Consider the following 25513-nt stretch of genomic DNA (forward strand, 5'->3'; position numbering starts at 1 on the left):
AGCTGCTGCAGTGAAGCGCCGCGGCACCGCCATCTCCCTGCCAGCGCAAGGAGCACCGGCTGCCACTGCCGCCGGATGAAGAGCCGCTGGCTGGGCTCCGCTCCACACACAAGCGCTTCCAGGAGACTCCCGTGCATGGATGCGAACCCCGCCCCGGAGGTAACCAGGCAACGGCCAGGGCGGCCCAGCCCCCCGCGCCTCTTCGGGAAACGAGAATACAAAAGGCGACAGCTTTTATTCGCAGAGGTGTGGGACGGGGCCGGAGGGCGGCGAGCCGGGCGCGGAGCCCGCGGTGTGGGGCAGGGACGCGGCAGGGCTGGGGCCAGGCGGTCCCCTCCCCCATCTTGCTTAAGGACCGGTACCCGAAACCAAGATGGCGCCCGGGCGCTGAGCGCGGGGCCAGCGCTTCCCCGCCCGGGGCGGAAGTGACGCGTATCCCGCCCCGCTCCCTATGGTGGCTCCTCTCCGTTTCCCCGCGGGGCCCGCGTCTCTCCCTCCGGCCCGACGCCAGATGGCTGCGCGGCTGCCATAGGGGACCGGGGCCGCAGGGAGTTCCGCCCACCAGGTGAGGGAGGCGATGGGGCCGCGAGGAGGCTCGGCGGGGCGGCGGCCCCGGGTTGGGGGAAGATGGCGGGGGCAGCCTGAGGGGGGCCCGGCCCGGCCCCGCCCCCCCCGCGCCTCCTCCCGCCTCCCTTCCCCCTCCCGGGCCGCGCGCTGTCCGCGCGCCGCGCCGTCCCGCCCTCTGCTGCCGCGTGACCTCGGCGCTCCGCAGCCATTATCCCGATTATCCCGATTATCCCAGGCCAGACCCCGGGAGAGGGACGGGAGCGGGCGGGCGCCGTCACCGCCCTGCCGCGGGCCGCCGCTTCCCGCGGGAGCCGGGCCGAGCCGGCGTCGCTCCTCCCCGCGCCTGGACGGCGCCCCGGGAACCGAAGGTAGAAGGGGGAAGGGGCGGTGGGAAGCGGCGGCTGATCTCTCTTGTAGCTGTTCCCTGGCCCCTGGAAGCCCTGCGAAGCGGGGGTGTGGGGAGAGGGCGTCCGGCCCCGCCAGGCCTCGCCCAGGGAGTGCGGCCTTTGGCTCTGGGCCTCCCGTGGGAGGCGGGAAGGCCCGAGGGGATGTGGTTGTGCAGCGTAGATTACGGGAGTGTTAAATCTCCCCGTTATCCTGGCGGGTGTGACGCCGAGGAGGGAAACGGTGCTGGGGAGAAAGGATGCTTCCCGGTGTTGGATCAGCCTTTAGGGTTGATGGAGGAACTTCCCTGAGGGCATGGCAGTGGTTCGAGCTCTGGTGCCTGAAATACCCCGCACTTTCCCTGCCCTGCTTACAGATGCTCGCAAAGCCCCGTGAGGGGCAGGAGTGGGTTTTATGCCCCTTGGTGAAAGGGGCCATTGTGTTCCCAGTGTTGATCACACTGTAGTGTGCCTGTAGTTGCAGAATCTTAGCCATTATTTCTCCTTTGCTTTGTAAACCTCCTACTTTTCACTTTTAATTTTGTGAGAGTCAGATTCTTGCTTTGTGTGTCATGGTGATCCTTTACCAAGTCACTTGTTTATCTCGGAGATCAAAGTTTTGCCTTCACTGCAGCAGTTAAATTTTACTACAGAAAGACCCGAGGGCATGCAAAACAAAGGTGCTCTTGACGCTGCAAGTAGTCACTGCTTGAGCAATGGCTGGCATATTGTAAATGTATAAAAACATCACTTAGAGTAGTTGTTCTCGGTGTGGGAGGGATTGATTAAAGAACGTGGGGTTCCGGGAAAATGCTGTCTAGCTGTTGTCTTTCTCCCCTTTCCTCCTCATTCTCCTCTCCTACAATCACATTGCTTTGGACAAAAGTGGGTAAAACAAGGGGATAAAGGCTCTGGCACTGATGTGTGCTGGAAGCATGCAGCTTCTTATGGCAGGGAGAGTAAGAATTGCATCCTCCCACTCGTCGCTTTTGATGTTGAGTGACAGCCTGTGCTGAATGGCAGGACGAGGTTCAGTGTGTTACATCTGTTGGTGACTGCCTCTCTCCTGACCAAGACTTTAGTGGGCCCTCCTTTGTGGAGGCCACAGGTGAAAGTTGTTGCTGAGAGAATTCTTTCTTGGGGGAAGTAGGGAGGTCATCATGTACCGTGGAGAAGGGCCTGTTGCCACCGGGGATGCAAAAAACTTGGAGTGGTTGTAGGCATTTGGAAAAGATCAGCGGGGAACTGTTTGGATCTAGGGTGCAGGTATTTAAATGGATTATATTCAGACTGGTTGTCAAGGAGAGAGAGTGATGTAGGGGTTTGAGGAATGCCAGAGAACATTTAGGGATTGTTTACAGCAGAGATAGGTGAAGGAAGCTGATGAGGAAAGTAAGCCTTCGGGTTACAACTGCGTTCTGTTTGTCAGAGTCTCTCCCAAAGGTGTTCTGAAAAAATGCACCGGTGTCTTGTTCATTGTGCTCTGCCCTCCCTGGAGCCTTGTGGTAAATGGGATCTCAGAGACCTGAAAAGTCAGCTTTTGTCCTGAGTAGTTTTCTTCTGGATCAGGTCACTGCTGCAGCGCCCACCAAGCTGTGGTATCAGTCTTGAAACAAATGAGGGAGGGACAATTGCCTTTTCTGCAACAGCATGCTGGTACTTCATCGCAAAGACTGTGGAAACCACTGCGTAAGGGCTTATGAAAACACTGTGCTTAAAACTCACACACACACACAAAAACCCCAAAACAAAACCCAAAAAACAAGAAAGGCTGTCCAAAACAACATGTGTCCAAAAGCACGCTAATTGCTTTTTTGTGTATTGACAAATTTCTTAAAGTCACTTTGCTTTCTGTTTTTTAGTTAGAGGAGAGACATGCATTTGTTTGCCAGTACTATTACATAAAAGAACAGCTAACAATCATATGACAGTTTTGCAGAGGTGATTTTGCTCTTACTAGGTTGCTGGGTTTTGACTTAATTTACAAGTATTTTGTATTGTTTTCTATAAAGAAATGAATTAATTTTGGGGGAAAAAAGGTCATCGTATGTTACTGTTTCCATTATATTTCCAGTATGTGAAATAGGGAAAATAACGCTTCCCAGGTCATATTTGTATATTGCAAGATAGTTTGGGCAAATTTGCTGTGGAATTTTAGTATTTATAGGAATCTAAGTCCTTGATGATCTGAGTAGCACAGGTCTACAGTCACTATGAAATGCATTCTGTTCCTACATGTAATGTACCGCTGCTACGATTGTGGACATTAAAAGAAAAGGGAGGGGAGACGTAGAGTGGATAAGAAAGCATGGCAGATGTGCAAGCACTGAATACATGACTTACAGTGCTGTCTCACTGAGGCTTTCTGTAATTCAGTATGTGTATTATGAGAGAATACTACAAGTTCTGTGGGATTTCTCAGGGACTGTCCTATCCCCTTTTGTTTTGTCATGATTGTATAATCCCCACGTCTTTTGAAGTCTGAATCTCTGAATGAAAATGCATTTTGGAAACAGCTTGTGAATTACTTTATCAAGATTTTGATTTAAATCTTCCTGACAGCTCTCAAGTTATGCTTAAGCAAGAGAAATACAGGCTACTAAATAGCTATAAATGAAGGATAGCTAAAATAGTGAAGCTAAAAGGAAGCAGTATTTTGCTAGTTTAAGTGGGTATAACTGTCCTAAAATGTCTTAAACTCAACTGTGGTGTGTAACTTGTAAAATGGCATAAGAGATGTGTTGTATCTACAGCTTGTGTACTCTGAGAAAATTTCAACATCAGTGGTGTGGTAAAGACTCTGAAAAATAATGTTTAAAAGGAGCTGGAAACAGATTTCCTTGTCCTTTTTATTTTTTTATTAAAAATAGCAAATGCTAACAGTGTTGCTTCCTTGTTCCTGTCTTGTGGTATTCTGGTGCATATCTTGTTTTTGCTTAATGGTTACACTTGCTGGCCAAGACTGATTTAAGACACAGATCCTGTTGTTACTTCATTAAGAAACATTTTTTGAATGTGACTCAGTATCTGAGAGGTGATGAACTGGCCAATTTTTTAAAAAGTCATGGTTTCTGTGTTTAGGTTTGGTTGTTTGGGAATATTTGGTTTTGCGTTGTTTTTATTTTCGTGGGTGTGAGTTTGTTTTGGTGAGGGCTTTGTGTGTGTGGGTGTTTTTTTTTTTTTTTTTTTTAAAGCTGCTTGCAAGTACTGTTAAAAAGCTTAAATACCAAGTTTATTGGTTCTGAGCACCATGCCAGGCTGGTTTCAGGGAAGCTTTAAGACTGTGCTGCTGCCAAAAGAAGCAGACCTGTCTGGCTGCTATTTCAACTTCCCTGTGTTGGTCCAGATGTTTGTGGGGCTGTGTAATGAGCCATATCAGAAAAAATAATTTGTATTGAAAGTAATCTAGTATGTGCTTGCAGAAATACTTGTACTGGCATAAGGGAAATCATCAGGAATGTGAGGACACACAAGATGGGAGAGATGGGACAGTTTCTTTAAACTAGCAGAGCCAGTTTATTCTGGTTTAAAGTACTGTGGAGCTTTAGCAGCTTCCTTTGTAAAATCCAGATTTTTTTTAACATGGAAGTGAAATGACTGAGAGCTAGGTGTCCCCTTTCTACCGTTTAGGGTGGAAGGCAAGGGTAAAAGAAGCTTGAGTTGCCAAAAGTGTGGGGATTATAGCCCTGGTGTTTCTGGCATGGGCCATGTTCCTTGGAGTCGTGGTCGTCTTAAAAACACTGGTGTTAGTAATGTCATCTTGTGTCACCTTGTTAATGTGCACCTCTGGCAGGCTGTGGGTCTCTTTCTGAGACTAGTCCAGAGGAAGCTTCGCTTGCTGAAGTGAGAGGGGCAGCTGCTCTTGCATAGCAACATATGATGCTTACGACCTCTTTTTCCTTGGCCTTTAGTACTGGTGCCCTTACTTGGCGTGGTGTAGCCACTACAGACAGACAGTGAGCACCAGAGTCTACAGGAAGAGGCTGTGGGTGACTTCATTTGCTACTGTTAAAATGTATGATTTAGTTGTGATGCTCTGAGGAATGTGTACTTTTTCTGTGAAAGTATGCAGCACATAGAAGCTTACTGTTGAAAAGGAGCTGTTTTCCTACATATTTCTATTACCATTATTCTTTCTAATTAAGCTTTAGTAGAGGTTAATAAAATTTGAGATTATTGCATATTATGAGAATATTTACACAGACTAAAAAACCCACCAGCAATCTAGTCTTTTCAGTTTTTGTTGTTTGGATAAGTGGATGTTGTGTGTCAAGGTTTTACCTATTACAATTAAATCAAAACATAAGCTGCATATAGTTGAGTGGTTTTTATTCAACAGTTAAGGTTTTATGTTCAAAGCTCTTTTTCTTTAAAGTGTTGTTACATCCATACTCTTCTTATAAAAAAAAATTTTTGGGAAGAGGGTAGCAAATATATTTTAGCTGCCAGGGTTGGGTGTAGTAAATCCAATGTCTTGTTTAATTAAAAAAAAAAAAGAAAGAAATGGCTACTTTTCACATTTGCCAGTTGTTAGGGAAAATTCCTAAAACTGTGTGGAACTGACTACAGGAGTTTGAGTTATGAAGAACTGACTGCCAGAGTATGAGATCTTGTCTTCTGCTTAGAGGTTTTAAAGGTGAAGTAACTATCTTGTTCTATATCCCCAGGATCTAAAGTCTTGTCTAAATTAGGATGTGGATTTCAGCTAACACCAGTTAAAGTCAGAAATATATATTATTTAAGTATTTTTTAAAAATCTTGGACTGAATTTGAAGTTTGTATTACTTTTTCTATAGTAGACTTCTAAATGCCTTCGTTGACCTTTACTAGCTAATACCATCTCGCCTTTTGTCTAGACAAAATCTGAAATGGTCCGATACACTACTGTGCTCCTTCAGAGACTCATGCTTGCTGATGATGAGAAGTAAAAACTTAATCTTAATAAAGCATATATTTTGTAGAAATTGGAAATATCTTGGTCACTACTAGTGAATGGTAAGTGGACTTTTGAAAGCAGTGTTTATGAACACGAGTGCTACATTTCTTCTTTTAGGTGAAGAAAATGTCTGTGAACAGGTGTGAAAGTGTCATTTTAGGAGCATTGGATATCTTATGTCTTTAGATTTAATGAATAAATTGTTAAGATGTAGTTTCTGGGAGACCCATCCTGTCTATATTGAATTGGGACAAAATTCCTGTTTCATTGCATTAGTGAAATTGAAAAATTTGCCTAATGTTGAGCCAGATTGCAAATGTACATAGTCTTAAGGCTTGAAGGTAGCTAAAAGCTGAGTCCAGTGAAAAATTCATACATTTGAGACTGGTTTTGTTATTACAATTGTTCTTTGTTTCTGTATAACCTCAAAAGAGCTAGTTTTTGAAGTTGTTGGCTATTTAGGTAAAATCAGATGTTTTTGCATTTTAAACAAGAAGGTATAACAGAGTAACGCTTCTGTAAATGTTCCAAGAGAAACCTAAAGATAAAGCTTTCACTGTTGGCCTAAGTCCTCATCCCAGTTTATTTTCTTTCCAATATGGTAGCTCCATTGAAGTGCAAAGCTTTGTATTAGAGTTAAAACTGGTCTAACAGTTTGTCACTGTCTTTTTTACCCCTCTCTTTCTGGCTGCATGCTTTTATTTACTCCATAATCCAGCTCAGTTTGGCACTTCATTAAGCCACTTCGATAACCTATTTACGTGGAAGTGGTTTGTGGGTATCAAGAGCTTGGTTACTGAAGGACCTGAAGGATGTCAGGGCTGTTGTGCTGGGAAGATAAAGTGTTACACAGCCCGAGAAGCAAGGCTGAAGGAGGAGTGGTCATGTGTGCAAGGGAAGTAGGATTTGCCACTTGACAGTGGCTGGCTCTTGACCTGCTCCGGTCTTAGCATGCAGCTTCACCACCCTTCCAAGAGTAAATTTGCTATTTCTTATGTGTTGTATTTTCATGATAAACAGGTTAATGTTTGAACCCCTTTAAACAAAAGGTGTTACCTCTCCTTTAGTGAACATTCATGTCTCTGACAGTCTCGTTTTCTATTCTATAGGAATCTGTATTCCTGAAAGCACAAATAGGGAGTTTTGATATAATTTCTTCATTGGCCCCAACTAACAGTTTGAGGTAAGTTTATCTTAATTCTACTTTTAAAGGTTCTGATTGAACCCAACTATTGAAAATTAAAACTGCTTTTGTTTTCCTAAAATTTATAACTGCAATAAGAAGCTTCAATATATAAAACTTTATAAATCAGTCTATCTCTTGTAAAGATCAACTACACTTGTCATACATAGAATGCAAAATGTATAAACGTTATTGTTGAGCACAGGGAAAATAACTATATATTAATTTAAAGCTGAGATTGGTTTATATCATAAACATTGTCCATCTGATGTTTGCTTTGAAAATTACTTGTAACAGAAAAAAATCAGGTTTTTTTTCTGTCACTCTTGGAAAATTGGCATGTGTCATGTCTTACACTTTAAAAGCTCAAAATTTATGTTGCCTGTGAGTATTGAGCTTAAAAGATTATAAGCTATTTTCTGTGAGTTTAATTGAACACAATGAATTAGAAATCATCTTCTGAGAATAGGTTATGCAAATTTGCTTTTTAGTGGAATGAGCCCATAAAAGACAGCATTCTACATATTCTTCACCAAGCTAAATTGTTTTTTCTGAGTTACATGTAGAGCTAGTTTAGGTTTAAAAGTTTTGCTGGGTTAGTTTCAGATGAGGTTACATCTCTGGGGCCATGCGGACTTGTGGGGAAAGTCATATGGGGCAGGAGGAACCAGTTAATAGGGGAAAGGTTAGTCTGCTTTTTTCTGTTGAGTTCTCTTAGATGTGTCTAAAATCTCTGAAATTTTATTAACTTAAAATTATACTCTGATGTTGTTTTTGTCTTTACATAATTGAAGTATCACCCAGGTAACAAGAAAGGTTATATAAAGTACCTTGCTGTGTTGAGCCTGTATTTTTAATACAGTAATTTTAGATTTTAAAGCCTATTTGCAACACAAAAACTAAATCCATTTCTGTTTAAATTATTATTAAACAGTGATGATTATTTAGCATTCAAAGGCCTGAAAATATGTAGTTACTTGTTAATAGTTTATATTCAGATTGTCTAATATGACCCTTTTTTTTTTTTTTTTTTAAAGCTGGGCAATTTGAAAAGAAAATGGTAATGGGTCAAAGTTTTTCTTAATTAAATTTGGGATTTTTAGCCACTGATCTGAAAAGAAAAGGAAAAGGTGTGTATTTTTTTATGGTTAGCATTAATTCTAAATATTTACTGTGACTATGTGTAAGAAGAAGTGATAGTTTATTATTTATTTTCATTTATTTCTTTAATAAGGTTTCATTGCTTTATAATCAGTTGTAGTTCTCATAGTTTACTTTGTGCTGAAACATGTTGAATTTTGGTGCAAGCCATATTATTTAACTAGTTGTTAGAATCTTTAAGTTGACCATGCATTTTACTTATAGATTAAAAAGCAAACTTAACCCAAAAGATACAGGGTGAGCATCTTGACTAGTGGAAAATCGGATTAGTGTGATTAGCTTTAGTACATGTGGTGAAAGAGAAATAATACCTGTGGCTCAAACTTAACAACTGCTGGACAGAATACTTTAGGCCTTTTTTTTTCCCTGTGTAAAAGGTATATTGTAGTGGACTTAAAACTCCTTCCAGAGAGGGAATAGTAGATTGGAAATGCAAGGAAACTATAAAATGCACAATAGCAAGAATTCTGTTTAAAATACATCAAAATGTCCAGAGTTACATCATTCATGTCTTCACTTGCAGAAATGGTGGGGTTTTTTAGTTTATATTTTTGGTTTTTTTTCTGTTTCTTCTTTTCTTCTACAGGATCAGCTTGCAGTTAAAGCTGGAAAACCTTTTACTGCTATACTTTATCTTTTCAGACAAAGTGTGTGCACTGCAGCAGTGTTAAATTTTTTAAAATGTGGTTGAGCTTTTAATTTACTAATAAATGTACTCATAATGTCTCCAAAGTTCGTTCATTTAGCAAATGCTATACTTCTTTCTAATACCGTCATTTTAGTATATACACATTTTGTTCATTTTTATCATTTACATGGACTTTAAATAGTTGCTTCCATTTTTTTGCCCTCTCCTCGTTGCTTTTCCTTTTGGGAAGGAGTATATCTACTGAGAAAAATGGGTCGATCTAACTCTAGATCACATTCTTCAAGATCAAAGTCCAGATCTCAGTCCAGCTCTAGGTCGAGATCCAGATCACATTCAAGGAAAAAGAGATACAGGTAAGTTTGTCGTACTGCATGAAAAGGTGGTTTGGTATATCAGGTTTTGCCAGTAAAATGTTTTTCGTTTGCATGATGCTCTGGCAGAAGTGAACCTGGGATCTTATTTCATTTTAGGCAGTAGGCAAACTATGCTTTGAATGTAATTTTCATTACTTTGTTTAATAATCAGGGTTTTTTTCCCATTTTCCTGTATCTCAAGATAATTTTGGAATGCTAGTGGTTCTTTGTGATTTGTGGCCCTTTTGATTCTTCCCTTCATAAGATCTTTTCTTTGTCCACTCTCTTTCTCTATAATTTCTTATTCTTATTCTTTTATTCTTACTCTGTATTTCTACTTTGGCTTTTCATATCTGAAGTAACTTAGGGCTTTAGTAGATAAACTTTGCTGTACCTTGTCTTCTCAGTTGCCTCCAGCCTTCTGCTCATTTTCTTATTAGTGGACTTTACCATCTCCCATAAAAGAAGTGGGTCAATTGAATGTTTACTGCCTCATCAGCTCCTATCATGAGGCTGTCATGTTAAACTGGGGGTCATGTAACTTCATGTTCCAGGCTGTGAACCAGGGTGCCTGAGAAGCTAAATGCCATATTCCAGGGTGGTGATAATCTCTAATAAAATGGCAGGGCAGGCCACTAAGGCTGCTAACGTCTTAATCGTGTGATGCAGAGTTTCATAGTCCTTAGAAGTATAAATATGCTTATTGTAATAAAAATGGAATGGGCTTCCCAGGGAGGTGGGGATTAAATACCTCCATCCCTGGAGGTATTTAAGAAGAGATTGGATGTGGCACTTAGTGCCATAGGCTAGTAACTGTGGTGGTAGTAGATCAAGGGTTGGACTTGATGATCTCAGAGGTCCTTTCCAACCTATCTGATTCTGTGATTCCATATATTACAGAAATAATAAATAGAGATCATAGAAGTTACTGTAAGACTGTTAGTCCACATCGTTTAGCATTCTAACTGCATTTGAGAAATCTAGCATTTAGTGTCAAGGCACTTCTTTCTTTTCGGTTTTCCAATTGTCAGATGTTAATGTTTGCTTTTTAATTTTAGTTCTAGGTCTCGGTCAAGGACGTATTCACGATCCCGCAGCAGGGATCGTGTTTATTCTAGAGATTATCGCAGAGATTACAGAAATAATAGAGGAATGAGACGTCCCTATGGTTACAGAGGAAGAGGTAGAGGGTATTATCAAGGAGGAGGTGGGAGATACCATCGTGGAGGTTATAGGCCTGTCTGGAACCGAAGACACTCCAGAAGCCCCAGACGTGGCCGTTCACGTTCCAGAAGTCCAAAACGAAGGTCTGTGTCTTCCCAGAGGTCCCGGAGCAGATCTCGTCGATCTTACAGATCTTCCAGGTCCCCGAGGTCCTCTTCATCTCGTTCTTCATCCCCATACAGCAAATCACCTGTCTCTTCCAAAAGACGTGCGTCTCTGGAAAAGCAGGCAAAGAAAACTGAAGGGGCTCCTTTGCAAGATAGCCCCTTGAAAAATAAATCACAAGATGAACAGAAAGATACATTTGAACATGACCCATCAGAGTCTCTTGACGATTTTAACAAATCATCAGCAGCTTCTGGCGACATTTGGCCTGGCCTTTCAGCGTATGATAACAGTCCAAGGTCACCCCATAGTCCTTCTATTGCCACCCCACCTAGTCAGAGTTCATCTTGCTCTGAAGCCCCTTTGCTTAGCACAGCCCACTCAGCAAAGGACACACCTCAACATTCCCATTCCATTCAGCATAGTCCTGAGAGGTCTGGCTCTGGTTCTCTTGGAAATGGTTCTAGCCGTTATAGCCCTTCTCAGAATAGCCCATTGCATCATATCCCTTCGAGGAGAAGTCCTGCAAAGACAATCCCATCACAGGGTGCCCCCCGTGAGGAAGCTCGAGTGCGGTCATTTTATCCTGAGGGTGGCGAACAGGAAGCTGCAAAAGGTGGAAAGTTTATGAAAAGGTAAGAAATTATAAGCCTTGTGTTGCCTCTTAAAAAGTTAGACTTTTGTGTAGATAGTCACTATACATTGGAAAAGGCAATTTGGAACACTAGTACTATTAGTCTGGTTGGAATTGAGCTTGAAACATGTATATGCTAAGACACTTCAGGATCTTGACTGTTGGCTAGTGGAGATAGGGATATGTATCCTTGAGGAAGAATGGGTTTGTGCTTTTCCTTCAAGGTATATTTTCTTCTACTCAATTTTTTGCTGTTAAGAAAAATCTTAACTGGAATAGTGCATCAGACCTGCTTGTTTAATAGTGAATTCTCTTCAGGTATTTCAAAATTTTAATGCTTCATGTAGTTTGAAATGCAGATCTTCTGGAACTCGAAAAATGCTGATGTGTTGCAATGATATCTTTATGTTAACATAAACAGCATTGATTGCTAATTGTGTGGTGCTATATGACAACTTTTTCTTGACTTGCATTACTTATCAAAGAGAGTTGGTCTTGGTATTCTTGGAACATAATTCTGTTGATGTGAAGGAACTTCAGTGTATATTTTCCAGTGAATGTAAAATTCTTCAATTTGTTATTGAAATGTTTGTTATAGTACTAATTTCTGAAAGTTGTAAAAATCTTACTGATATTAGACTTTTCCTTTCTAATGTGACTGGTACTTCAGTGGATTTCTTACAAAATGTGTTACAGAGAGAAGTTGTGACTATGCTATGTAGGCCTCACTGTAGGCTTTTAAAAGAATTTGTCCAGTCAGTGATTTATTATGTAAAAAAATTACTGCTTAGAAGATCAAAAATATGACTTCCCTTGGATTAGGTGTATTGGAGTTGGCAAATGTATTAGAACCTGCGTGAAAATAGTGTATAGATAAGGCAGTGTGTGAAATAACTGGTAAATGTGGTCCTATATTTAGGAGAGCTGCCTTCTAAAGGTTCCCTGCTAAGCCTGTTTCAGATTCTGGAATTATCTTAGTAATGTGCTGGATCTTGAAAAGAATTCACTTTTTTGTGGTACTCCTTTAACTTTTTCAGTAAAATGAATTTAGTCTGAATTCTCAAACTTTAGGTGAACTTGATGGACAAAATGACTAGTATAAGAGAATGTGAAACTGGGTACTGATTAAGGAAAAAAAAAGTAACTTTCTGAAAAACTCTGGCAGAAAATTTCTACGTAGTCTCCTCAGATGCCTCCAGTAGTGCATAAATGACAATGGATACAGTGTTAATGGTGTGCGAAGCGTTGCATGCTAAAGTTAATTGCTTGGAGGAATGTATTTTCATCTTCTTCTTGGTGTGGGATTGACACGAAAGAGGAATGCAAGTGAACTGGAATGAATGCAATCCAGAGTTACCAGTCTCTTCTTTGCTATCCACAGGTACACAGATGAAGAGTCTAGAGTATACCTGCTTGATAGGGGTAATACCAGGGAGAAGGAGGCCCAGAAGGAGAGAGGATCAGAAAAAGGGAGGACAGAGGGAGAAAGGGAATGGGAGGAACAGGAAACTTTAGATTTTTTCATTGATAAAGAGACTGGGAAAGAAAAGTTTAATGACTCTGAAGGGGAGGACACAGAGGAGACAGAGGATTACAGACAGTTCAGAAAGTCTGTCCTGGCAGATCAGGGTAAAAATTTTCCTACTGCATCTCACCGGAATGCTGAGGAGGAAGGAACCAAATACAAATCTAAAATATCAATCAAGGGCAATAGAGAGAGCGATGGATTTAGAGATGAGAAAAGTTATAAGCTTAAAGAGACTGGCTATGTAGTGGAAAGGCCTAGTGCAACAAAAGATAAGCACAAGGAAGAAGACAAGAGTTCTGAGAGACTAATGATGAAGAAAGAAACTCAGTCACCTGAGCAGGTAAAGTCTGAAAAGCTCAAAGAACTCTTTGATTACAGTCCCCCTCTACACAAGAATCTGGATGCGAGAGAAAAATCCACCTTCAGAGAGGAGAGCCCACTTAGGATCAAAATGATAGCCAGTGACTCCCATCGTCCTGAAGTTAAACTCAAAATGGCACCAGTACCTCTTGATGATTCCAATAGGTAAATTATTCCACTTTACAGTGTGGTTCTCCATTTGTCTGCAGTATTGTTCATCTTTATTTAAACTAGTGGTTTCTTTTTGTGTGTCTCTTTTCTGTTGTTGATGCATTTTAGACCTGCTTCCTTGACTAAAGACAGGCTGCTTGCTAGCACACTTGTTCATTCCGTCAAGAAGGAGCAAGAGTTCCGATCCATCTTTGACCACATTAAGTTGCCACAGGCCAGCAAAAGCACGTCAGAGTCATTTATTCAGCACATTGTGTCCTTGGTTCATCATGTCAAAGGTATGTATGTAGTTCATCGTATGGGGTACATGTCTGACCACTTCATTTAAGCCTATTTGCTGTTTCTAGTGTGGGAAGATTTCAGCCCTCTTTTAATGTTGATTTAGCCAGACTTTCTTCCTTTTAAGTATGCATAAAAACAATTAGAAAAATAATAGCCACAGACACTAGCATTAAATAAAGCACGAGCAGTGTAGAGTGTAGTGGCAGTTATACTGTGTTTCTGGATAAATTTTTGAGCATAAGTAGCATATAAAGTTTTGCAGTGTAGTTTAAACATACTACATTGGTCAATTTTTTCTTATTTAATTTTATTTTAATGGCTCTAATACACAATTTATATTAAGTGGTGCAATGTGGGTTGACAGATGTCTTTAGTACTGTAAATACAATGCCATTCCTTTTGGAGCACCATAGAGATCATTTCCAGGTTCTTATTAGAAGGGGGCCTTTTTCTTAGTAAGATTTTGGAAAAAGTGTGTTCTAAATGGTGCTAAAATCCATGGTGATATTTCATTTTATTCCTACTTCACAGCATTGTCAGGAATTTCACTTAAAGAAATTTGGCAGTGGCTAAATAAACCTCTGATAAATGAGTTACTCTCTAATAATTTTCTGTTTTAACAGTAGTGGCTGTTGAATATAAACACCAAAAAAACCCCTCAACAAACCAATGAGAACAAATAAAGTCGTCCCCCCCCAAAACACTGAAACCCAAGCCTAGATCATCAAAGTACATATATTTCACTTAGGTCATATATCCTCTTAAGTTTTTATGATCGGAAAATAGGTAATTCCTAAAATCCAGTGGGGATGTCTGGAGAGTTCTTCAAATGCTTTTTTTCTACAACACTTGCTTTGTTTCACTGGGCTGTTGTCTTGTTTTTGTGTTAAATGTAACTGAGGTAATATGGAGCTGGTGAAAGTAATTTTACCACATCATCATAATAAGGGGGAATATGGAATAACTTAGTTAGATGACCAGTTTCAATGAATCTATCTGTAAGCAATGTTTTTAAGATGTGTTAGATTTTAAAATTGCTAAGATTTACGTGCTGGAAAAATGCACTGACATTCAGTTAAAAATATTTTGTTGGCATAATTCAGATTATTAAGGGCAAATGATTTCCTGCATTTTGAATTCTTTATAAAGAAGAAGGTAATAGTCAACAATAATGGATTATGGTAATGTATTAGATTAAAAAAAATATTGGGACACCTGTTTAGAGTATAATTATTTGTTGTGAAAATATCTTATTTTATTGCTATGTCAAGAAATTTAAGGCTCAATCCAGTGAGAGCTTCTCTAAGTTTTTGCTTATATGGTACATATATAGCTGTAGGTGAAAATACTACTTTTGAAACTCTCACATGTTGATTGCAGAATAGAATTTTTCTATAAACTTTTGTATGTTAAATATCTGGTAAATATAACAGCCTATATAGTCAAGTTATTAGAATATGTACAGTTATGGTTGCTTTTGAAAGCAGAACATCTCTTTAAATTTCAGATTTACTATGATCTGTGATCAGATTTTTAGTAACACTTTTGACAAACTGAAGTTATGTTCATTATTGGTGTGATGCGACCAGTCTGAACAGCTCTTTATTAATGTAGAGCTGAAAATGCCCAGTGATGTTTTCTTTTTCATTGTAACTAGGTCCTGGAATGTGTTTTGAAATGGCAAAATCCATGTTACAAAAGTAAAATAGCTGTTGAAAGATACAGATGCCAAACAGGCAAAGTTGAATCTTCTGTCTTCCTGGCAAAATGGCATAAAAACAGAGTTGCTAGCTCAAATTCCTGTGTTTGATGGAATTATGATTGAGGCACTACCCTTGTAGTGGCCGTTTCAAGTTTTAATGGTTGGTTATGAGACAAATACTGGATGCCGGGCGGTAAGTTGATACAGATGTATGTTGACCTGTTAAGCAGATAGCTTGCTTCATATGTAACATTTCATAGCTCATGACTTTATGTATTTCTATATTACATTTAAACACATTTGTTGAGGTGGTTTGAAAACTGAGTTTTGCTGTGGCTAATTTAACTGTCTTTGAAGGAAGGAGAAAATTTGTCAGAGAAGTTGTCAAGTTTGCCAAGATGCCAGATCCTTTAATGATTTTACTTAGGTATAGGTGTGTTAATTGTCTTGGATTGTTTATCATCAACTTCCAATCAAGAAATTGTATTCCTTTAAGAAAAGACTTGTCAGGTCTTTCATGTAGTTATTGAAGCATACATTGCTTAAATGTTTTCACTAACTCAATTATTTTAAGTTAAAGATGAGATGAATGGTAAAATGTACTTACTGCAAGTATTCAAAGTAAATTCCCTTTCTCTTGTGGGCAAAGTATAAAGTAACTGTTTAAGAAATTGCTCTTTCATTAGAGGAAAATGTCATTGAAAATGAGCAAGTCCAATCAGTAAATGATGCTTGAATTAGATATAATACAGTCATGGCATAGTAGACTTGCGGTGATGCTGTGCACTTACTTTGTTTGGGTTACAGGGTGTGGAAAAATAGGGAAATCGCCACATTTGCTTGTCCTGATTAATTTATAGAAAATACTGTTTATTGCCTGTTACTTGCCTTTGTCAGGAGTAAAATACCTGTCAGTTGAATTAAACTAATGAAACAGTGTTTTTTTCTATTGTAACCAACAGAGCAATACTTCAAGTCAGCTGGAATGACCCTAAATGAGAGGTTCACTGCGTATCAAAAAGCTACTGAAGAACACTGCACCCGACAAAAGAGCCCAGAAATACATAGGTATATATGTTAACCTCATATGGAGATGCTTTGTGTTTCAAAAATGCCTGCAAATATTTCTTTTGAGAATCCAAAATATTTTTTTTCTAATCTGTATGGGGTAATTTGTGTAATTACAAAATACCAAAAAAAAAGCCCTTTTGTAAAAGAGAACTCATCTGAGTCGAGTCTGGCTTCATCTGTGGTTTTGTAACAGATGTCTTCTCTACCTCTGTATCTCATTTGGGATATATTTACTTTTCTCACATGCAGTGCTCAAATATTGAGGGGCATATGTCTTGAAGATGAAAAGAAGCCCTGTACATGCATCTTTCTTCTTCAGTGTGAAATGTTCCATCTCATACTACTTTAGTTTTTGTGTGTGTTAATTTACAGCAGTTTTTTGAAAAATCTGAGAACCCAAAAGGTAAGAAGGTAGGCATGCAGATGTAGTGTCTGATCATGTGCTATAATTTTATGATGCAGTGTACTATATTTGTGTTGCATGTGAGGATACAGTGTCGAACTCTACAAGTTTTCTTAACTGTTAAGTATTTTTGACTTTACAGCTAACTATCATAGTGCTGATGATTTCTTAGAGGGGGTGGGCTTTCACCTGGCTACATATACTGATCCTTTTGAAATAAATCATTAAACATTTTTTTGTATCTTCAAAGCTGTACTTAAAATGTGAAACATCAATCTGCCTATATTTGTGTTTTTAGCATACTTTACACAGAACAGAACCAAGGTTTTTAGTTTTTAGTCTGCTTCTGTATTCTTATGGTGGGTCTTTATATGCAAAAAGTTTGTTTGCAAAAATGCCTTCTCAGTTCTCTGTTGAAAAGAAGTGTTTGAGGCCATTAGCAGTCGCATATGTGTATGGCAAGACACTGCTTTTATTTTACATTTAGGAGGATTGACATCTCTCCAAGTACCCTGAGGAAGCATACCCGTTTAGCAGGTGAAGAGAGAGTCTTTAAAGAAGAAAGTCAAAAAGTAGGTTCTAAGTAAATGTCCTACCTAAATGCTTCTAAACTTATTTTTTAGTTTCCTTTTAAATCTGAATTTCATCTCTGTGTATTTAAAAAAAAAAAGTAATTTATATTTATAGTACCTAGAGTACTTTTATTTAGAATTTTTTTTCCTTTGAGTAAAACATGTTACCTAAAAGCTCATTTATGTAGCATGATTTTGTTGGATTGATAATGTGGCATATCAGGTCAAGTCTCGTCCCATGCTTCCTTTCTTCTTGCATGTTTCTTGACCACTAAGCTGCCCAAGGACAAAGAATAGGTGTTGGGGCAGGGGAAAGTACCCACTTGGTCAGTTAGTGTGGTTGAATTGCAAAGCTGCTTGTACTCTGCTTAAAAACAATTCACCATGCATTAATGGTCTGTATGCACCAAAAACTAGATATATCCCATTGCCTTGATGGGAATGCTTGTTTGAAACTGAAATTCTTAGCTGTTCTTTTTTTTAGATGTAGCCATTGCATGTAAAGGGCAAAGTCAATTTGAGTGCTGAAGTTTGTTGAAAAATAGGTAAATTCTATATTTTTTTTTTTTTATTGATGCCCAACTTGCCTTTTCATTGAGATTCTCTTCTGGATGTTTTATTTCAAAATTTTGTTCCAAAATATATATTTGTTTACAGGGAGATAAAAAATTAAGGTGTGATTCTGCTGATCTTCGTCATGACATTGACCGACGTAGAAAAGAACGAAGTAAAGAGCGAGGAGACTCAAAGGGTTCCAGGGAATCCAGTGGGTCAAGAAAACAGGAGAAAACTCCAAAAGATTACAAGGATTACAAATCTTACAAAGATGACAGGTAAATATTTGAAGTCCCTATATAGAAATATAGCTTCTAATTAGCCTTTTGTAATTGTAAGCTTAATTGCTTTCAATTTTCAATGTATAATGGAACATTTAATTTTAAACAATTAAAATTATTTGTTTTACAGCAAATATGTATTATCTCTCTTTTACACGGCTTATGGTGGATGAGGACAAAAACTTTGGAATAGCAAGCTAACACACTGAAAAAAAAAATGACAAATTAATCTGTCCTATTATCCAGGCTACATCAGGAGGTTGGACTTCAATGCAGTACATTTCTATAAACAGTTTGTGTAAGAACTTTGGTTCGTTATGCTTGATTCCGCACTTTTTCAACTCATAACACCCAGAGTATGAGAATTTTACTGATACTTAGGTTTTAACATGGGTGAGAAGGGGAATTTTTATTTTTGTCTAAAGCCAGTGGGCTGTTTTAAGAAAAAAAACATTAACATATCTCAGTGGATACTGTGTAGAAGTGGTAAGAGTTATTTCAGGTATGACATCTCTTTGAATAGAATATTAAAGTCTTGTAAATTGGGTCAAATTAATGCCACTATGGGGTTACTAAGAGTCTTGCTGTAGGATTATTTTTTCCCTGCTTTGTACTGTATAGACAGTTTTAACTTATGCTTCCTGATTCCCATTTACTTTCTGACTTCGGTATCCACGTTTTCTTCCACTGGCTAATTCCCTACAACCATCTACGTAGGGAAGCCCATACTATATCTTCTCAACAGTGTGCAAACTGAACTATGTAAAGTTTCTGTAAAACTTTGCCTTGAGGGCTTTTTTGCCTTCTCTTTTCTGCCTCAGAAGAAAGGCAGATCTTAAAAGTAACAGAATCTCTTCATGGTGTCAGAATCTAGAAAAACTATTTTGCAGTTTGCAGACTGCTGCTTTCCAACTCACTAGCAATAATATACATTTAATACACTTAAATGTGTAAGAGGAGGCTGGAAAGTGGAACTATACTTCGCCTTAATATCTCAAATACGTAACACGTGTGACTTTATAACCAGAAGGGGGTTAGTTTCTCATAAAATATAGAGACACGGTTTAGTATAGCATGTTACAGACTATCTAGTACGTTTAAAATAGCACATAGTATATTTTTTTATTTTTCAGTAAACAAAAAAGAGATCAAGACCATGCTAGGTCTTCCCCATCTTCCTCCCCATCTTCTTCTTCATCCAGTTCTCGAGAAGAAAAAGATTGCAAGAAGGAAAGAGATGAAGAGTTCAAAACCCACCATGAACAGAAAGAATACTCTGGTTTTGCGGGAGTCAACAGGCCAAGAGGCACCTTTGTAAGTTTTTATTCTTATTCTTTCCCCAAATTATGGAAACTTCACAACAAATAAAATGAGGGAGTGTTGCACTGTTCAATATTAGGCTAGACTTACCCTTGAGTTCTTTTATATGATACGCCAAAGGTGAAAAGTTTGGTCTTTTTTTTTGCCCCAGCAGTGCCTAGTAGCAGTTAAATGGTATGTAAGTATGCCATTAGCATAAGGCTGGGAAAAAGGGTTTCTTCATTATTCCTTTTTCTTGTGTAATTATGTTACTTCCTAACAGGACCTGAAAATTTAGCATTCTGTAAAGTTTAAATCTTGTGTTCTCTTACCTCTCAACTCCCTGCAGCTTCTGTTTTTCCCTGTTGCTTTGGGTTTGGTTTTACCCTCCTTTGTGTGTACTGCCTGCAACTTGTCAAAAGAGAATGGCACATAATTAAAGATATACAATCAACCTTGAAACAGCTGTATTGAGGGGATGGTATACTTGTTATTTTGTGTTTCTTTGGCTGGGACCAGCCACAGTGAGCATGAACGTTCACTGGTTTACCTATGGAATGTGTTTAAGCATTGTGATTTGGAAAGTGACACACTTACCACTGTAGTCTTCAGAAAAATCGTAAACTTTAAGATTCTGTGTTAATGTAATTATTTAAATGAGAAATGTAGGAGCATTAGGAAAGACTAGTAACCTTGAAAAAGATAAGGAGCACTTAAAAAAAACCCCAAACAACCCAAACCAAAACATAAAACCACCCCCAGACAGACACTCACCCACCCTCAACAGCATAGCAGAAGAAACCCCCAAATCAAAATGAATCAGAGAAAAAAGTGCAAGTTCCATGTGGTTGGGGAAAAACTGTCAAATAGTCTTATATAATAGGTAGGAGAAATGTCATACTTTAATAATAATTCCTTTGTGTAGCCTGTAATTAAGACTAAATAATGCTAAAATGTATTGTTTACTATAAATGTACATTGAATTGTTTATAGTAGTGTACAAAATAAGTTTTGAATTGCATATGAGGGTGTCTGAAATGCTTGTGGCATGTACCAACACTTAAGGTTTGAATCTTCCATCTAAAAACTTGTAGCTGCTTAGAAGAAAATTCAAAGTTCTAAATTTCTAACACTGAAAGTGCATCATTTCCTCCTTTCTTTTAATTTTTATATAGTTATGCTAAGTAACATCTCTCTGGCATAAATATGTAAGTCCTTGGATGGTGTAGGCATCAGTTATGACTATCAGCACAATTTCCAGCTGTGTAAGGTAGTCCCACAAACAGAACAGAAATTAACAAAAGCAAAGCTTAAAACTCCATCTCCTCTCTAAGAGATTTAGTGGAAGAAAACTCATTGGTTGAAGGCTTCCTGCTTCATAAAATCAGATTGTATGTATTGTGAAAGAGATGCTGCTTTATATGAAATTTAGGTAGATGTGAATTGGGAATTTAATAGAGTTCTACTCATTTAATTACTAGTGACTGCCAGTTCTACCTATGCAGTAATAGCTGGTTACTATTCCATAATGACATACATGGTCATACACAGGCTTTTGGAAGAAATCCTCTGAACAGGTGAATCTAAATAGGCCAACCTCTTGACTCAAATCTCCTCTTTAGGGATACAGCTTGGCAAGTATTGAAAAATACAGACAGCTAGTGTAGGAATATGTTTGTAAATGCAGGCTAACAGTGGCTGCATTCCAGTAAATACTGCTTTGCTTTTGGAGTAAATAAGATGCTTTGGTTGTGAAGCCTTGGAGAACATAACATCTCCCCTCTCCAGCCAGTTAAAAATTGACAGCTAAGCTGTTAGTTTTATGTTAAATTAGCAATGGTTGTTCACTAACTTTTGCTGATACACGATTCTGTTTAATTCTATGCATCTCATACATAAGCATCATGAATAGTTTTGAAATACAAACAGAAATAAGGTTAAGTAGAATTTTTCAATGACAGGCTCATTAGTATCCAGCTCCAAGAGAATTCTGTGTGTAAAAGTTCTTTTTAAAAGGAGTTTTATACAGAAATTGTACTCTTTGTTTTTTGTGGTGGTCTTTGTAGTAAGCAAGCCCATATAACACCTTAGATTTCACCTCCTGTAGTTCTTTACCTGAAAGAGATGACGTTGTAGGGGGAAGCATTCATACAGTGATGAGGAAAACTCAAGCCGTTTTTCTTTAAGGGAATCTGATCGTAGGACCTAATACCAGGAAATGTTGATAATTATTTTTTTCTTTTTTAATCCTGTCATAATTTTGTCTTTGTATCCTTCTCCCACTCACTGTATCCACTGGGATACTGTTTGTTGTACCCTAGTTTTGCAAAGCTGTTGGAAATAAAGCAAGCATGTAGTATTTCCTCTCCTGTACAGTTAGTGTCTTGCTTTACAAATTACTCTCCGTGCAATTTTTTATTTATTTTTGCCTACAGGGTATGGGACAGGTCTTATGAGCCTTTTACTGATTGTTTTTCAGTCTGTTTGATTTCAGGGTAGTTTTAAAATTGTCCAGCATAAATTCTGTATTAGAAGTATTGGAGCTTTGTGGAATTAAGTGTTCATAATACTTCTGAGTTAGTTAATCATAAATTTTTTGGTCTATGTTTATGAAACACAGTTATTTTTAACAAATTAAATTAGTTTCCAAGTTATGTTTTTGTACTGTTACTCCAAAGATGCAGTCTTGTTCAGTAGGCTGTTTATGGAAATTGTGTTCTGTAGCAACTGCAAGTTTTAGCGTTCTTATCTTCCCAGCCTAACCTTTCTTGTCCCTTTGGATGAAGAATATAAAATCATTTAATGTTTTCTGCAAGCTAAATATTTCCATGGTAAGGGAAGTATATATATTACTACTTAGTGTATTCTGATTTAAAGCTGTTTTTTTGCTGTGAGACTTTTTAGCCTAATGTTTAAAAATACTGTTAATACATTATAAAGAATATTTTAAGACACTTTTTTACTTCAAGCATTGGTACTCTGTACAGTACATACTGTTGATTTTTTTGAGTAAAGAATTTACTCATTTAAAATTTAATTTGGCCTAAAGTACATTTTTGAGTCTGTTAAAAATGTGTGAGTAACACACTGTGGATATACTCCTTTAAAAACTACATTGTTAGTATGTATGCTAGAATTACTTCCTCATAACTGATACGACTGACTCCATAAATGATATCTACTTTCCCCCCTCACAGTTTTCTCCCTCTTCCAGTCTAGTTTTCTTGTTTGTTTTTTGTCACTGAACAGCTTCAGAAGCTATTCTGACCCTTTGTTGCAACACAAAAATTGCTGGTTTACCAGCAGTCAAAGGGAGTTTCTTTTTGATGGTTGTGGGTGAACTTATGCCAAGTTCAAATGTGTTTCAATTAAGTTTAATAGAATCATTATTTCAAAGTGAATGCTTGAATATATTACTTAAGGTAATATGTGAATTTGAAAATGGTTTTACACTTACTGTAATTAAGCACAGAAAGAGAATTTTCAGTAATAGAGAACTTGAACTCTGTGGTTTTATGTAAATGGATTAAATGACATCTTGGTTAATCAGTTTCGAATTAGGGGCAGAGGAAGAGCCAGAGGAGTCTTTGCTGGAACAAATACTGGTCCCAGCAACTCAAATACTACTTTTCAGAAGAGACCGAAGGAAGAGGAATGGGATCCTGAATATACCCCAAAAAGCAAGAAATACTTCTTGGTGGGTGTGGAGAACTCAATGTCTTATGCATGCTTTTGTTTTTTCGAACTTTCTACCAGTGTAGAAGTAGCATGCATGTATGGACAGGGCCTTAAGTGACTGTGAGAATATTAGGGTGGTTGTAGTGTCTGGTTCTGCTTCTCTTGCATCTTTCTGCAGCAGGCTGGCAGTAACTGAGGCCTGACGTGGAATTTATCTCCAGTACTTTCATCAGGGAGCAGGGAAGAAGGCAGGCTTAGACAAAAATTATTAAAACCAAACTTTAAACCAAAAAGATTTGTGCTGTCTTTTCCTGAATTTATCTCTGTATGACATTTGAGCTTTGTCTGGAAGCCTGCAGAAGTGGAGGATCAGGAAAAGCTGACAGTATTTGTGGATGTATGTAGGCTGACTTTGTTATGAGCAGTTTTCTGCTCTTAGTTGAGTAGTGTGATAGTCATAAGAAAATCACCATAGTTTTGATGCCTTTTTCCCATCTGGATTATGAAAGGAGGACTGGTGATGTAACCACTCTAAGTAGTGTAGTATACTGAAAATGTGGCCTCTACTCCTGTTGATGTCCTTAATAATGCAAACTTTGAAGTATATTGTTTCACCACTGAAAAATAAATAGTGAGGATTAGACCTTCTATAGCATTTCAGCTTGCCACAGATATGTTAACAGGTAACTAAAAAATAATGTAATCTCGGTTTGGATGATTATACAAGGAGTTTTCTGTCTTCCTACACGTATATAAACTTTTCTGATCTGTAAACATAGAGATATGATGATCTGTTTATTAAGAATTGCTATGATACCAGAACAATTAATTGTAGCTATTAAACTTGAATTCATTAAGAATGTTTTTAGAAAAAAATTACACCCCTTAGCTACTTTTATGTAGTTATTAAACTGCTTTATGATATGATATGCTTTATGATACATGTTTAGTAGTTCAGATTTCTTTCCAAATCACAAGTAAAAAAAACATATGTTGAAGAAAGTGTACCTCATGTTCTAAATGTAAACCTTTTTTTGTATTAAATAATTATCTGTAGCTTTTATGCAGTGCATGGAATGATTGTCAGAATTTATCAAACTATGGAAGGCTGTATTTGGTAGCAAGACAGCAAAGTTTGGCTTACTAACCAACTCAACTGTTGTTTGTTAATGTCAGATTTAAACAGTTTAAACTTCATTTACCCTGTGTTCTGCAGGGGAAGCAGGTTTTCTGAAAACTGCCATCAATTATTTTTCCTTATTAACTATAAAGACCTGAAATAAAAATAATTTAAAAAAAAATCCTAATACATTCCTAGAGCTTCTTTTTAAAGTAACAATTTTTTCCCCTCAAAACCAGTAGTTCTTTATTCTGAAGATAAGTGACAGATAAGCTATTTGTTACTCACAACATTTAGGAGACCCAGAGCTAATAGGGGCTCTTAAAACAATGTTGTGGTTTTAGTTACAGCATCATGAATTGTAAGAATATACTTCATAATGCATTTTGTAAAATACAATCTGAAGAGAACTTTTGAACGTTTAGTTTTATACACTTGCTGTAGAATACTAACATTAAGGGGTACATTTAAGAGGTGTTCTAACCTTACTCTTTGTCTGGCATTATTGTAGCATGATGACAGAGACGATGGAGTGGATTATTGGGCCAAAAGAGGAAGAGGTCGTGGTACTTTCCAGCGTGGCAGAGGGCGTTTTAACTTCAAAAAGTCAGGTAGCAGTCCGAAGTGGACACATGACAAATATCAAGGGGATGGCATTGTGGAAGATGAAGAAGAAACGATTGAGAATAATGAAGAAAAGGACAGACGCAAAGAGGAAAAGGTAAATCGTTCAGTCAATTGCAGATTAGACAGTTCGTCTTGAAAGTCATTGGGTGTGAATGGGGATCACTTTAAAAGGTTTTGGAGGTTGGTTATTAACAGTTTACAACAAGACTGTTTTCTTTCTTCCCACAGGAATAACTCTAGAAGAAAGTTGTAGCTGAAAGAGCAGCTGTTGCACCACCCTCACAACATTTTTAATATGTTTTTTTGTTGTCAAATGAATGTAAGCATTTTACTTAAATTTTACTGTTGGAAAGTAGTTTAGGGGGATTGTTTTTGTTTTAAGCCTTTAGAAAAAATCATGATATAGTAAACTATGTTAATGATCGTACAGGTAGAAAGTAAAATATTTGTAACAACTTTTAAGAAATTTTACTGTTTGTTATATGCAGTGTAATTCTGCTTTGTCCAAATATATGGTCAAGTACAACTCTAAAAGTTTTGATTCTCCCCTATGTCTGTGTTTTATTCTGAAGTAAACTTACAGTTCTGCACACCTGAAATCTTGGAGCAGCATTTTTTATAAACTGATTATTACTTCTGTGTTGCCTTTTTATAAGAATTGTATTTGAG

At 38.1% G+C, this 25513-nt stretch overlaps 1 protein-coding gene across 14 annotated transcripts; it reads left to right on the top strand.

The window, feature by feature from the left end:
* BCLAF1 (BCL2 associated transcription factor 1) lies at positions 1-25395 on the top strand. Of its 14 annotated transcripts, none has more exons than XM_050315473.1 (15): positions 450-565; positions 5807-5945; positions 6996-7069; positions 8107-8199; positions 9109-9232; positions 10291-11196; positions 12577-13248; positions 13363-13532; positions 16201-16306; positions 17200-17284; positions 17942-18117; positions 19254-19434; positions 22970-23116; positions 24729-24938; positions 25073-25395. In XM_050315473.1, exons 5-15 carry the CDS (start codon positions 9129-9131, stop codon positions 25076-25078), a joined length of 2763 nt encoding a protein of 920 aa, XP_050171430.1. In that variant the 5' UTR covers positions 450-565; positions 5807-5945; positions 6996-7069; positions 8107-8199; positions 9109-9128; the 3' UTR covers positions 25079-25395. The 14 variants fall into 14 exon arrangements, 13 of the variants coding, with proteins under 13 accessions (XP_050171434.1, XP_050171437.1, XP_050171433.1 ...); XM_050315470.1 differs by lacking the exon at positions 450-565 and adding an exon at positions 738-935; XM_050315482.1 differs by lacking the exon at positions 450-565 and adding an exon at positions 742-935 and having other exon boundaries at positions 13102-13248.
* The last annotated feature ends 118 nt before the right edge of the window (positions 25396-25513 follow it).

This window comes from Myiozetetes cayanensis, unplaced genomic scaffold, assembly GCF_022539395.1.
Source record: "Myiozetetes cayanensis isolate MyiCay16 unplaced genomic scaffold, myiCay2020 scf2-11, whole genome shotgun sequence".
In the NCBI taxonomy this organism is placed as follows: Eukaryota; Metazoa; Chordata; class Aves; order Passeriformes; family Tyrannidae; genus Myiozetetes; species Myiozetetes cayanensis.